We start from the raw sequence: 15,442 nt of genomic DNA, 5'->3' as shown, positions 1-15,442 counted from the left end.
CCCCTGCTGGGAGCCACACCCCTACATCATACTTTGCCTCTGATAATACCGCTTAAACCCTGAAAAGCTCTGCCCTCGATTAGGCTGCATTCTTGTTGCACCTGGCTCTTTTGTAAACCCTGGAATTGTCTGCAGACAAAGAAGAGAGCCCAGGGCTGGGGAAAGGAAACCCCAGCGCAGGAGGCTTGAACAAGGTGTGCCCGGTCCCTGTAGCCTCCCAGATTAGTGCTGAGGACAGACAGATCTCAACAGCCCAGGGGCTGGAATGGGACCAGGACCTCCAAGCAAAAGCACGAGGTGAACCCCGAAGAAAGCAGACATGAGATGAAGGTACAATCCAGTACCAGAAGTGGGTGCCCCACTGGAGGACATGGAAGACCGCCGACTTTCAGGGGCATGTGTCCCCCGCAAGTCTATTTCCAGTGAGACAGGCCCTGACCGAGTGGGCGCTTCATTACTCTGAGCTTATGTGTAAAAGGAGTTCTGGGGTGACTGTGGCTTTCCAGGACCCAGCTCCTGCTCCACTCTCTAATCCAAGTGAGAAGCCACACCTGTTTGGGGTGGCACAGTAGTTGAAGGTAAGTCCTAGCTGGGGTCCCATTCCTGGGATTGACACCATGGTAGTAGGGAGCCTTAGAGGGTTCTGGAGGAAGGGGAGCAGAGAGTTAGGAGTGCGCCCTGGGGTTCCGGGCAGGAACTGACTCAGACTCTGCGTTGCAGGCAGGACAAGCTGAAGATCCACATGAGGAAGCACACGGGGGAACGGCCCTACCTGTGCATCCACTGCAACGCCAAGTTCGTGCACAACTACGACCTCAAGAACCACATGCGCATCCACACGGGCGTGCGGCCCTACCAGTGCGAGTTCTGCTACAAGAGCTTCACGCGCTCCGACCACCTGCACCGGCACATCAAGCGCCAGAGCTGCCGCATGGCCCGGCCCCGGCGCGGCCGCAAGCCGGCCGCCTGGAGGGCCGCCAGCCTGCTCTTCGGGCCCGGTGGCCCGGCCCCCGACAAGGCGGCCTTCGCGGTGATGCCGCCGGCGCTGGGCGAGGTGGGCGGCCACCTGGGCGGGGCGGCCGTGTGCCTCCCGGGCCCCAGCCCCGCCAAGCACTTCCTGGCGGCGCCCAAGGGCGCGCTGAGCCTGCAGGAGCTGGAGCGGCAGTTCGAGGAGACGCAGATGAAGCTGTTCGGGCGCGCGCAGCTCGAGGCCGAGAGGGACGCGGGGGGCCTCTTGGCCTTCGCGCTGGCCGAGAACGTGGCCGCCGCGCGGCCCTACTTCCCGCTGCCCGACCCCTGGGCCACGGGCCTGGCCGGCCTCCCCGGGCTGGCCGGCCTCAACCACGTGGCCTCCATGTCTGAAGCCAACAACTAGGCTGGTCCTTGTCAACCCCGGTCCTGATTCCCTGTCCCCCTTTCTCCTCCCAGGCCCACCTGCCCCATCCGATGGGTCTGAACTTTTTATTTCAGAATCACAAAAGAAAAAGGAAACAATCCAGCAGCCATGGAATTTTCTGGGCCTCCTGAGGCAGCTGCCTCCCCTCTGCTGGTGTCTGAGATAGGCTTCTCCCAACAGGCCTGGCCTCTCCCTGGCTGCCTCTCTGTTCTCATAGAAGTTCGCAGGGGCCAGTGCCACAGCCGAGGCCCCCAGCTGGGTGCCCAGGAGCACTTCGGAGCTGTGTGGGGTAGATGGAGGGTGGTGGCTTGGCCAGAGGCAGACCGGGTGGAGCAGGGATGAAGGTAGGGTCCTGAGGAACACACCCTGTGAGCCCTGCCGCTCTGCGGTGGAGTCCCTGCTGACACTGCTCTGATGGACCACTTTTCCAGTCTCCAGAAGCCCTGGGATCCTGGGGGGAAATGCCCTGTTGGCAGGGAGGCCTCCTGGAGTCAGGAATGAGGCCCGAGGCTCCTGGAGTCCAGGCCTACTTTCTCCTCACTGTCATGTGATCTCTGACAGATCAGCCCTCCGTACCCCAGTGTCACCCTGCTGTGAAAGGGGGCTGCTAATTTCATTGCCTCGCTCCCCTCCCCCGATCCACACACACACACACACACACACACACACACACACACACACACCCATCCCTCCAGAGAGAGGCCTTGAGAGAGTAGGAGCTTTGCATTCCTAACATCCCGGGTGTCACGTCTTACTGTGCTTCGTTTTGTCACATCCACAGGTGAGGAATGTGGCCACACTAGGCAGGGGTGGCAGAGGGAGAGGGTTGGGATGCGGCTTGTCCACAGCCCCCAGGCAGCTTTGGGGAACTGCAAATCCTACCCTCCTCGCTGCGCCACTGTGCGCATCTGGGGACGGCCACTTAGCATCCCCCCCAGCCCCGCTCCACGTGCTCCCTGCAATGCCTTAAGGAGTCTTTCAGGACTCCTGGGGCCAGCGTAGAAGGGAGGGGGGCCACCTCTTAACTCCTGGCAACTGCCTCCCTCCACCTGATTCCTGGAAACAGACAAAACACCCAGTTACCCAGGTGGATGTTCGCTTTTCAGTTGTGGGCTTCTCGGGGCTTTGGCTTCGCTGTGTTTGAACAGCCCCTCAACCCCTCCCTGCTCCCCTGGGGAGGGATCCGGGTGCCTGGTGTGGGGAGTCAGAGCCTCGGCTCAGCATGAGTTGGAGGGCTCTGTGAGCGAGGTCTGTCCACAGCCTCTCCCCGGCTCTCCAGTTTGTAGCAGGTCCTGAGAAAAAGATAGCTCTGCTGGCCCAGTGCCTTCCTGATCTTCTCTCCCTTTTCCTGCCTTTCCCTCCCTTTTCTTGCTGAATTTGCTTTTGTATCTCAGTGGCCCAGAAGGGAGGAGCGTTCCTCCGCACGGATGGCCCGGGGCTGGTGTCCCCAGCCCAGGAGCTGTGGGCACAAGGGACTTGGGCTCTTCCTACGGCCTTGGCTTCTCCCCAAGCAAACACAAACAACAAAAAGGCCAGAGAAGACCACAGACTCCGTCACTGTCCCAGCTCCCCCCAAAGAGACCCCTGACTCCATACACCGCCAGCTGCCATCTCAGCCCGAGGGCACTGCTGCTGGCACCCTCCTGTCCTCAGACATCATCCGCCCGGGCAGCAGCCTCTCCAGCTCCCCGTCTCCATCTCTGACACTCGCTTCTGGGACCCACCAGCCAACATACCTGTGGCCCCCTCCCCGTCACCAAGGGAGTGGGGCTGACCCAAACTTCAAAAGAAAACAAGGAAAAACGAACAAATTAGAATCCAGTGGTGTTGGGGCTTTCGGTTTTTATTTTGTAAAGGTAATGACTTCTTATAAACTCAATTTTTCAGACGACTGGTTAGTTCTTTTTGTTTTCTCTTGGCTGCAGTTTGGAGTTGTATATTGTAAAATATCCAAAGATGTCGAGTACTGTATGATCAAGAACTTGAAGCAAATGGGTCATGGGGATAGGGGTGGTTGTGTTTTGTTTTATTTCCTTTTTTTTTTTTTTTTTCGGATGTTTCGATTTCCCTGTCTGTCTGTGGGAGAACTTGGGAATTTTTTCTATTTATAAGTCTTTTTTTATGTGATTGCTTTATGTAAAATGACACTCAACAAAGTTTGCCTTAGTGATTCAAGGGACAATCTTCCATAACTTTGGTCGCACGCCGCATCCCGCCGAGAAGAACTCTCAGCTAATTTTCTGGCTTATTTATTAAACAGTATTAATTGACTTGATTACGCTACATTGAGAGTTGCACTTCTGTGAGAGGTGATGGCACCAAGACAGTCTGCAGACATTCGTGGCTTAAGATTTTGACAGTTGGGTGTCACAAACTTATAAAAATGTCAGACGCCTTTGTAGAAAACACAAACCTTTGACCCTTATTTAATAATGTCAGAAGGAAGCCACACTTACTCAGCTTCCCGGTTAAGGCTGATCCCCCTTCCCGTTCTCACTGCAAGTGTCAGTGGCTGGTCACTTGGTGGGGAGGCCAGAACTCAGATCTTTCATGGTCCTCTACATTTTTAATTTGTGAGTCTCTGCTTGATCATAAGCTTCTGGGCATCTGTGACCCTGAGCGCAAGAGGGGTGTGTGTGTGTGTGTGTGTGTGTGTGTGTTCACATGTGCAGGTGCAGCTGGTGGTGTATGAGCAAGGGAGAGCTGAAGGGTTGCTGGCTGTTTCAACACATCAGTCCTCCCCTATCTGGACATGGAGTCCCGGACAGCCTCTCACCAGCCTGGCTGCCATCTCTGCCTTGTTTTTTGGTTTTTTTTTTTTTTTTTTTTGAGTATAAGGTTCTTTTTTTAAATATATATATATTTTTTTATTGAAGTAGAGTCAGTTTACAAGGTTGCGTCCGTTTCTGGTGTACAGCACAGAGCTTCAGTCATATGGGAACATACATATATTCGTTTTCATATTCTTTTTCACCGTAAGTTACTACAACATACTGAATATAGTTCCCTGTGCATCTCCGCCTTCTTCCTTTCATTCCCTGGAGCTGGACTTCTCTTCCTTGTTCACCTCTTTCCTGGACGGGTAGTGATGGGCCATGAAGGAGGAAAGGAAACTTCCTGCTGTCATTGAACAGGATCAACTCTGCTCAGGACCCAGAGCACTGACTCTTTGAATAAAATTGGTCTTTGAACTGAAGTTTTCTGTATAACCAAGGGCTAACCCAAATCCCCTAACACAGATTTCTGTGTTCAGATGCCCTGCCTTGCCACCAGGAGCACTCTTAGAAACCCAGTGCAGCATTTCTGGGAAAAGAACAGATTTGGGTTTCAAATCCAAACTCCAAGCTCCGCAGGCTAACTGATTCTCTTACCTTGGTCCTCAGCGGCCTCACTTTAATAGCAAAGGAGATTAAGTTTCTCCAAGAAACTCAGAAACCCAGAGCCTCTCCAAGTTTTCTGTCCAAACACCCTCAGCAGAGGGGGCCGGCCAGTCGGGAGACTGGAAACTGAATTCTAAAGAAGCAGCCTGAAGCAGCTTCCCCATAGTGTGAAACTCCTCTGAAGTCTCACATTATGGCTTTGAAATTGATGCTTCTACATTGTTACATAACATGTGTACGTTTGTCTTAATATAAAAATCATCTTGAGCATCACCTGCCTTTTCCCCCGTTATCTTCTGGGAAAGTCACAGTGTCCCTCGGCGCCCCTGCAGCTTTGAGAGGCCCAGGCTCATGGCTGGTGGGGGGCCTGGGGGTGAGCGTGGCCCGCCGTGAGGACTGAGGCCAGCTTCTCATCAAGAGTCCGCTCAGCTTGGGCCTCCTAAGGTAACTGAGTCCTCATTCTGGGGGCCAGAGGTGACCATGGGGAAGAGGTAGGGACCTGGGCCCATGGGGCCCCGACCTCTGGGGGCTCCTGAGCACCTCATGTGAGTGAAGCCTCCGCTGGCCCCGGTATTCCATGGGGCCACGCAGGGTATGACCTGCTCCGCATGGAATGTGCTAAGGGAGACCCCAATGTGCTAAGGGAGTTGGGGCGCTGACAGCAAAGAGACCTGCAGTAGAAGTGGGGAAGGAAGGATGAGGCCATTGAGGACAGGCCAAAGCAGGTGCAGGGAGGCAGGGCATAGCTCAGTGGGAGAGGCTGTGCTTAGCATGTGCAGGTCCTGGGTTCAATCCCTAGTACTTCCGTTAAAACAAATAAATAAGTAAACATAACTCTACCCGCCCCCCAAGGGAAACAAATGAAAAGAAGCCTAGAGAAGAAGGCTTAAGTAATACATTAGAACAGGCCTTGGAACTTCAAAAGGTCTGTCAGGTAGATGAAGGATCTTACCAAAAATTTGGCCAACTCAAACCAATAGGAGAGAGATTCCAGGAGCAGCTGGATAATAAGTTCTTAACATCTAGAGTTGTTGAAAAGAAGAATGAGGTCCCTTGCATGGGAGTGAGCTCTCTGTCATTGGAGGGGTTTAACTTCTCTTTCAAGAATGAGGAGATTCCTGGGGGGAGGGTACAGCTCAGTGGTAGAGCACGTGTCCAGCAGGCACAAGGTCCTGGGTTCAGTCCCTGGTACCTCCATTAAGAACTTAATTAATTAATAAAAGGCTAATTTCTTCTCCCCCCCAAAAATAAAATAATAAATAAATAAAATTTTTTTTAAAGAATAAGGAGATTTCCTTCATGAATGGAGAACTTTCTAGATGGCCCAACCCTTGGGTCACTTCCATCTGATTTGTGAAAAACAGAATACACATCCTCCTCCGACTGTGGAGGAGGGACTGTGCCGGGCAGAGCGGGTGACAAGTGCAAAAGATGCATTGGGACAGATTCACGAAACTCAACTTGGTGGCTCATGGCTGCCTGCCACACCCCAGCTCCCCACACAGTGACCTACTTGGGGTCAGAGAAACAGGACTCTGTGTAGAAAAGGCTGTGACTTATTTTGAGCCCCTGGATATGTGACAGGAGAACAGGAAGCAAGACCGTCTCTCATCTCAGGCCTCCATCTGAGCCCAGGGCCTGCCCTTCCCGATGGGAGCAAAGGTCCTCACTGGCAGGGCTGCCGGGATCCGTGTCACGTCCCGCCCACCTCTTCCCAGACCCCATCCTCCTCTTCTGGGACCTCGCCAGCTCTTCCTGCCTGAGGCTCCTCCAAGCAGTTCCAGAAACAGACACAACCGGGTGTTCCGCTTGCAGGCTCTTTCCCTTCTGAGAGCCCGGCGTGGTTAGGGCTTCTTAAGAGAAAGCGAGAGAGCAGGACAGGGAGGCCTCCTGGGCCAGTTCCCCTCATCTGTCACTCAGCCAGAGCGGAGAAGTCACACAGAGGGTCAGAGGCCCCCCAGGGACCCAGGATAAATTCTAGAATCAAGGATGTTTGTGTCTAGTGGTCCCAACCCCACCAGCCCCTTAGTGCCCCCTCTCTCTTTCTCCTGCTGCCCCTTCCCCCTCCGCTGCCTTCCAGAATGTGGGCACCCCCTCCACTCCCTGCCTCCCACTCTCCAAACCCTGATAGGAGCCACCACCGTGAAACACGACTCACAGGCTCCCTCTCCCGGCCTCTGCAGCCCCTGCTCCTCGCTCAAGAAAGGCCCCAGCAAAGTGATGTCAGGCCCCAGGTAGCACACAAGGGTGGCTGATTTGGACAGATAGTCCTGCAATCAGACCCTCCCTTTTCTCCCCTCCCTGCTTCGGGCACCGGAGGGGAAGAAGGTGCGGGAAGCAACCCAACAGCCTTTTCTCTCCATTCAGGTTTGAAGCCCGCAGGACTGAGTCAAACATTTCCAGCAATTGATGGGGAAAGAATTCCCTGCAGAGGTCCTGCTCATTTTTCCCTCCTTGCCACACCCTGGGCGTGGGGGAGGCTGCGTCCTGGAGAGGCAGCCCCACATGGCCTAACCAAAAACTATGGGTCTGGAAATGGTCTGAAAAATAAGGACAAGACATCTCAAACCTGGACAATACTGGAAAGCCTCAAAAGCGATCACTTTATCTACAGCCAGACATGCACGCACGCGCACACACACACGGTCATCAGACAGATGATACGCAGGCTGATGTCATCCCTCCTTGTAACAATGGGAGATATGGCTGTGCATGAACGAGACCCAGTAAAGCCATTTTCCCCACAAGTTTCCCCGCTGGAATATTTACACCACACACTCTCATTTCCATCCTTGTGTTTCCTCTATTTGACCATGAACTCTGACCCTGACAACCAGAAAGAATAAACAAACAGGTTTCTGGAATAAGGAAGGAAGATGATGTGAATCAGACCCCATTCCCGTGTTCCTCTAAAAATGAATAAATTACTCACAAATGCTCTGAGTAAGGTAAGTCTTCACACCCCTTGAAGGCTAACTTCCGTCAGTCAGCTGGCTCCAGCCTGACTATCAGTTGTGCTTCCTCATCAAACACCAGGTAGCTTAAGCAGAAAGGGCAATTATTAAAGGAAATTAAGTCCTTAATAAAATCTCCTCAAGGGCCAAAGAGTCAACCTGGCAGGGCCACCAAGCTCAGTCGTGCAGGTTGCACACTGCACAACACTGCATTTGAAGGGGCGCCATTCACACCCTAGACTAAAGTTTGGATATTCTAACATGTACTAGATTTGATATCATAGCAATTTCCCAGCAGATGGCAGTAAAGTGTCTAGAAGGTAGCACACAAGGGTGGCTGATTTGGACAGATAGTCTTGCAATCAGACCCTCCCTTTTCTCCCCTCTTTTCTAGTTTGCACAAAGTCCATGACCTGTAAGCTAGGCATCCAGAAACAACCCCAAGCCCCACTGTAGCCGATGGCTCCAGCAGAGCTTTAATTGCTGCTACTGTGACAGGAACAGACCCCACAGCTCACCCCGTTAACACCAGGCCTAGGACCCTGGGACTCTGCCCCATGGCTCACTCTCCACCCCCATCCTCCCCAGAAGACAGATTGCCATGTCTGGCCCTCTTCCGGTCACTCTAGTGCTGGTACGTGCGATGGGAAGGGCGCAGGCCCCGTGCCTCGGCCTCACTGCGGGCCTCACTGGAGAAGTAAGCAGCTGGCTTCCACCTGGAGGAGGAAGGATTCATGATGCGAATTCACCAAACGGAGGAAGGGTTTCAGTAATGTTGGGTGGCCTCGACACATGTCACATATCCGCGCAGTATTTTGCAGAGGAGGGACCCAAAGCTCAAAGTGGCAAAACATTGGAGACAAGGCTACCGGAGGCAGGGCTAGAACTGGCCGCTGCACCCGACTGTCCCTTAGAAGCTGAAGCCCAGAAAAAAGCAAGGACCACCAGGAGCAGAAGTCTGCTTACACAGAGCTCATACTGGCAGTTTGTCCCTACACTTCAGCCCCCTAGAGCTCTGGTTAACATCACTCCCAGTGACACCCTCCCAGAGCTGCCTTCCCAAGCAGGAAGCTTCATCTGCAAGGCGTGTCTTCATCCCCCTACTCCCCTGCAGCAGATAGCACCATCTCGGCTTTCTCATTATACCCAGGGACGTGGAACTTTAACCTGCACTTCTCTGCTGTTTCACTGAGACGCCTCCTCCAGGCTGAGCCTCCCTCCTCGAAATAGGTTTCCCTAATTTAACCCACACAGCAGAGCCCGGATGTGTGTTTTAGTGAAAATGGGTTTTTATTTGGCCATTTCAGCATCACTCCTAGAGGAGCCACACTCTGCAATGCAAAAGCACTTTTTCATTTTCCGGTAGCTGGGCCGTCCCCACCTAGGTGGGCCTTTGGGGGAGAGAGCGGTGCACAGCAAGAAAGAACACAGCCAAACGGGCCTGTACGGACACCCCGGGGGGTGCGGGGCTCACTACCTTGCCTCCTCCTCCAGAGGGAGCTCCTGGTGTCCAGAAAGGATTCAGAAGACTCCCAGTCTGCACTTAGGCCCGGACCTCTGTCGAGGGGAGGGGGTGTTGCTAAGCATCCTTGCTCAGCTTTGTTTCTTGGTTCATAGAAAGGAAGTGATAACCTCTACTTGAAGGGCTCTGGTGGGGCCAGAGGGGGCGTGGGGAGCACCAGCCTCACCTGCCACTGAGCAGGTGCGCTCCATCAAGGTTGGTTTCCCGCCTTCCTTCTTCTGTGATCCAATAACATTTAACATAATTGTGCTTATTTATCTTTCCTTACCTGTTTCTTTTTGCTTTTCTTTTATTCTCCAAATGGAAAAGGAAGGAAGGAGGGAGGGAAGGGAGAAGGAAGGAAGGAAGAGGGGTGGGGAGGAGGTTGGGGAGGAGCAGAGATGCACACATTACTTATCCCAGTGATGATCTGAGTTGTCGTTCTGGGCAATCAGATAAAGACAGTTAATCAGTTACTGGTTCCTGTGGGAAAGCTGGGAGAAGGAAGTGACTAGGACATCCTCTGTAAGTCAGAATGACGAGCTGGTCATTTCTCAGAGTCTGCCTGACATGCAGATCTGTTGGAAGACACCCAGGGAGACCCACTCAACTGCAGACCCGTGATGACATGTGGCTGGGGCTCCTGTCCAGATGCTGCCCGATCGCAGCCTAGCCTCTCTTGGCTCCCAGGGCACAAGCAGGACCACTCTGGGGCTGACAGCGTCTAGCGCACTATGTTGGGCCCCCGACCTCGACCCCAGCTGGTACATCTAAGAATATGCAGATGAATGAGGAGGCAAAAGCCACCCACACGGGGGCGGCAGGGAGCTCCCTCAGCATCCCAGCTTCCACTTCGGGGAAGTGAGAACCCTGGGGTCATTTTGATTGAAGGCGCAGTTTTAAAACACCTACACAAAGGAAGTAAAGTCACAAGATTTATTACTTACAAATCCCAGAAACAGGGAGTTGAGGGGAATGAGCAAGAGGGAAGGGCAGTCCTCCATCCTGGGTCATGAGCAAGCAGGACACAGAAAGCAGGGCAGCCAGCACTCAGTATTTAGAAGGTGGTTAGGGCAGAGGTCACTAACTTTTCACAACCTTGACTCTAACCCCAGGAAAAGCGAAGCGGGAAATTTGGCGGGGATCCTAAATTGAGGTCCTTATCTAAATGCCCAGACTCTGGGTGTGAGCAGGGTTGTCGTGCTACGAAATGCCTAGGCAGCAACTCAGAAGAGCCGTGTTCTCACCCCACACCCCGCTGTGGGGGAGGGAGGCCAGCGGGGGATGCTGCGCCCGAGCCCCATGCCAGGAAAGGAGTTGTGATTTCAGGATCGGCTGCTGACGGGTTAGGCTTGGACAGGTAGGAGGGGTCATCCGTACTGCCCTTTGGCCTAGAAACCAGGCAACTGCCCTGGTTAAAAAGGGGTCTCCCTGGGGCACAGAATCCAAGGAGCTGATGGGGGTTGCCCTCCACCAACCTATGCCCCTTCTAGATAGTTCATGCAGAAGGCACCTGGGACCCCTTAATTCCCTGGCCAAACAGCTTCCAGCCTGCTCCCAGCACCTGCGTGGACCTCTCCCCAGGTCCGTCTTTCTGAGGGTTGGCTGCTGCTGGAGTCCCTCCCCTAAGCTGAGGTAGAGGGGGAGGTGGCTGTTTGTCGAGGAAGATGGACGGCGCTTAAATGTGTAGAGTGGGGAGTTCACATGCCAGACCTCCAACCACGCGGGCCAGAGCGGGGGGTGGGAAGAGAGGCGTGGCTCTGCCCCACCAGCATCCCGAAGAATCTGAGGCTCTAACTGGGACCTGGCTTCCTGGGTCCTGATGAAGGAAGACTCGTCAGGGTAGGAGGGTACAACATAGTTCATTTAACAGCTTGTTAGCTTGACTTCTACATTTAAATATTCAGACCCCTGGCATGTGGCCCTCTATTTGTACTGTCAGCCAGGTCCTACAGGAGTTAGGGAAAGATTGAGGTGGGGGCCCCAGCTGTGATGGTTCCATAAGTTCTGTAAAGGTAGGGCACAGGGTGTGGAAGTCTGGCAGGGGACAGGGCCCTGAGACTGCCTGTGCATTTTTTTCTATGTGGTTCTTTCATTATTATTATTATTATTAAAGTATAGTTAGTTACAATGTGTCAGTTTCTATGTACAGCATAAAGTCCCAGTCATACATATATATATATACATTTATTCATTTTCATATTCTTTTTCATTAAAGTTTATTACAAGATATTGAATATAGTTCCCTGTGCTATACAGAAGATATTTGGTTTTTATCTATTTTTATATAGCTAATATTTGCAAATCTTGAACTCCCAATGCCTGTGCATTTTGGCTTCACGTGACGTTGCCTGCATTTTATTGAAAGAGCCAGACACAGCGGGGAGCCAGCAGGGAGGGCTTCCTTTCCCCACCACTTCCTTCACCCCCACTTTGCTGGATCTCCCTTCTCTGACTCCACATTTTGAGAAGATCCCAGGCATTTTCTGGTCACATTCAGGTATAAGAACAGTCTCATTTTCAGTTATCTGAACAGTCCAGCCCACCCCAACATCCAAGCTTCCATGTCTTACCCATCACAACCTCCCCTTCCTACAGCCCCTTCACACAGCTCAGCCTCCTGCAGTGGGGACAGGATGGGGACTCTCTCAGTCCATTTCAACTGCTGTAACAAGATACCACAGACTGAGGGGCTCAAAGACAACAGAAATGTGTTTCCCATGGCTCTGGAGGCTGGAAAGTTAGATATCAAGATGCCAGGATGCTTGGGTTCTGGTGAAGGCTCTCTTCTGGGTTGCAGATAGCTGTCTCTTCACTGTGTCTTCACGTGACAGAGAGGAGAGGGGAAGCAAGCTCACTTAGGACTCTTCTAAGGGCGCTGATCCCATTCATGGGGGCTCCACCCTCATAACCACATCTCATCCTAACCACCTCCTAACGATCCCCCTCCCCAATACCATCACACCATCACATGCTGAGTAGGGTTTCAGCATCTGAGTTGGGATTGGAGGGACATAAGCTTTTAGTCCATCACAGCCTCATTCCACTCTTTGCACTATGTCCTCTCGTGCCTGTTAGCAACTGTTTCTGCTCTGCTGGGAGGCAGCAGAGAGGAAGGATGTGGGAGAATGACAAGGTCGCACTGCAGGTGAACAGTGTCCTTGGAGTGAGGATTTGTCCAAATGCTAACTTGCTCTCTCCCCAGTTGGGACCTCCAACTCTACAATGTCCCCTGATGGAGAAGGGGTCACCCTGGCTGATTTCCTACAACACCTGTGGTATCCCCATAAACCAGCCTGAGTCTGCATGAAAAGTACAGAGAGGAGGCTGGCTTGCAGCCCTCCCACATGCCACTTGGAGCTGCACTAAATATTCCCCTGCCTGAAGGTGGGTCTTTTCAATTGTGTGGGCAGCCTGAGTCCCAGCACTGGTCACTCCATGGATGGAGGAGACGACAGAAGGGTTGCTTGTGCCTCACACAAGCTTCTATAGGCTCCCCTGGGTGATTAGCTGGACATGGAGACATTCTGACCTTCAAAGTTCCCTTCCCTGGAGCAAGGCTATTGCCCCTGGTGAAATTTAACTATAGCCTCCCAACAGTGAAGCAGAAAGGGGATTTGTTTAAAGGATATTGTAGAGGGAGTGGGTATAGCTCACTGGTAGAGTGTGTGCTTATCATGCACGAGGTCCTGGGTTCAATCACCAGTGGCTCCAATTAAAATAAATAAATAAAGGGTATTGTAGCTCAGAGGACTGGCAGGAAGTTAGAAAGCCAGCCTCAGAAAACAGGGAGGAAACAAAAGAGGCAAAACATTAGCACCAGCCCGAGAAGTTGCCACTCTGTAAATACTGCCTTATCTGGGCACCACTGTCTCCAGATGCAAAGTCCCAGGCAGGAGCATCCTACAGCACAGGTCCCCAGCCTCGTCTGCGAGGCCCCCTAAGCTTCTGCATAACCGAGAAGTATCAGAGGTTCACTGCAGTCATTCTGCTTGGCCTGAGAGCAATGGTCACATTCTGCTACTCTCATCCATCCATATGAGGAAGAAATATCACCCTGGCTTCTGATGCCAATAACCGGGTCCAACCATTGGTTTACAGTTTTGTATTTCAAAGTCACTTATTTATGATCTGAGGATTTCTGAAACTTTCCTTAATCATTTACTAATTTCAATCCCATTTTACCACTGCTAAGGATAGCCTGATGGGGTTACCAGAAATTAGGAGGCTGGTTTCCAAGCCTTCCTCTGCCGCTGATTCTCTCTGCAACCTTGAAAGTTACCTCAGTTCTCTAAATCTGTGTTTTACCATCTGGAAAATGAGCGAGTGGATGAAATGCTCCCCAAGGTTTCCTTCCACTCTCACGCTGCAACAGTCCACGCTTCTGTTCCAAGGAGCATTTGGAAAGGGCCCAGTTTCCCAATCAAGGGCCATCCCCACTCTTTCCAGGATTGAAGTTGCCCCAATATACAGGATGTGCACAGTCCAAGGCTGTGTGATGTAAATATGATTGAGAATGACTCCATTCAGGGACCAAAGTAACGCGCTGCGATGTCGATCCAGTCAAATTACCAAACAACACACAGAATTGCTTCCACTGTTGTCTTTGCTGTGTAGGAACATTTGCTGATTAGTCTTTTCTCGTACAAACAGGCAGGTGTGGAGACGTGCAGGCAGCTACACACACCCGCCTGTTAGCCCTACTGCGGCTCAGAGCTGCATATGCACTTATCTCTGTAAAAAGCTTCCCTCGTCATGAGTGTTGCTTTAATAGAACACACAGAACAAGTTCTTGGACTTTCTCTCTGTTCACACTCCATTTTTCACTTTATCCTTTATGATGGATAGGTTGCCTGTCTGTAGATGTGCCAATTGACATCTGTATACAGACTAGGACCTAGCCAGGAATGTCCAGATCCTAGACAGTTGGTTTTTCTGTGGGACGACCGTCCTCTCTCTACCCGCCAACTCCCTGCTGTGGAGAGGTGGGGAAAAGGGGAAATCGAGGTGGGATGGAGTGTGATGAAAAGTGTCTTTGAAGTGACATGGGAAAGAGCCTAAGTAGACATGTGTATCTACTTCCAAGATTTGTCTGAAGATAAATTAAATTTCCATGACTAGAGTCGATGCTATACTTTAATTTATGAGCAGAGGCCAACTTCCCAGCAGCCCCCAGGGTGCCATGGAGACGGAGCAGCAGAGACGTGCAGCAGGGCAATGAGAGGGCCAGGGAGGCGCAGATGGATCTCTCCGGACCACTCTCCCACCAGGTCCGTAAACAGAATTCTTAGCAGTAAAAGCATGCTCACAAACCACATATATTACTCTATATAAAAGACACAGACCTGTATCACACTGGTGATCAGAAAGTCCGTGTTACCAGTGTTTTTAAATCAGTCCCAGTCACGGTTTTCCGAGCTTCTCTGTGATGCTCTCGGACCAGCCCTCATGGAAGCTGGGAGGTGGGAGAGACTGCATCCCGCAGTGCAATCCTGTGTGCCCTTCCAGACCACCTGAGGGTTAGTCCAGAAGAGAAGGATCAGGCAAAAAATGTAGACGTGGTGGCAGAGGCCAGGGACAGAGATAAAGTACAGCAATGTGATCCAGTCACTCCTAAGTGATGGGAAACAGAACCGCCAGTCAGCTTGCTGAGTTGGTGTATACATGTGAACAACTGAGAACACATAAATCATGACTTGCTTTCCAGCAAGAATTCAGCAAGGCTCTTTCCTTATGTAGAATTGCATGGAAGTTTTGCCTTTGTATGTCCCCAGCCTTTGCCTCATTTGGGATCACTCATATATAATGGGGAGAAGATCCCACTTCCACTAATGGCCAACTAGGACCAACACTTCCACTGAGATCATTCAAAAGATTTGAAAAATATTTTTAAAAAACAAAACTGCTTGGAAGTATCAGAAAACAACTGAGGCAGCAAGAATTTGGGGGAGTTTGGAAGCCACTTAAGAGGAAGGGTCTTGGTAAAGACCCCAGGCTTCGGTTGAAATCCCAAAGGGCTACACCCTGGGGGTGTGAGCTAATGGAAAAAAGACCAGCGCTCACAATGACTGAAGCCAAACTGACTGCTTCAGGGAATTAATATGGATTTCTCTTAGCCTAAAGTCTACAAGAAGTAAAAGTTTTCTCAGAAAGAAAACTGTTCAGAATCTCAAATTGATTTCTGTTATTTTTCATATAAGATGTTGACTTG

General features: G+C 51.7%; 1 protein-coding gene across 6 annotated transcripts in view; it reads left to right on the top strand.

Moving 5' to 3' along the window:
- The window catches only part of ZBTB7C (zinc finger and BTB domain containing 7C), a 314,920-nt gene extending 311,249 nt beyond the window's left edge, over window positions 1–3,671 (top strand). For all 6 annotated transcript variants that reach the window (XM_032470491.1, XM_032470488.1, XM_032470490.1 and 3 more), the window contains one exon: window positions 721–3,671. In XM_032470491.1, coding sequence (XP_032326382.1) covers window positions 721–1,375 — 655 coding nt within the window. In that variant the 3' untranslated portion in view covers window positions 1,376–3,671. The remainder of the gene's footprint in view (window positions 1–720) is intronic.
- The last annotated feature ends 11,771 nt before the right edge of the window (window positions 3,672–15,442 follow it).

The sequence above is a fragment of the Camelus ferus genome, chromosome 30 (assembly GCF_009834535.1).
Source record: "Camelus ferus isolate YT-003-E chromosome 30, BCGSAC_Cfer_1.0, whole genome shotgun sequence".
NCBI lineage: Eukaryota > Metazoa > Chordata > Mammalia > Artiodactyla > Camelidae > Camelus > Camelus ferus.
This window is presented reverse-complemented; position numbering and strand designations above follow the sequence as displayed.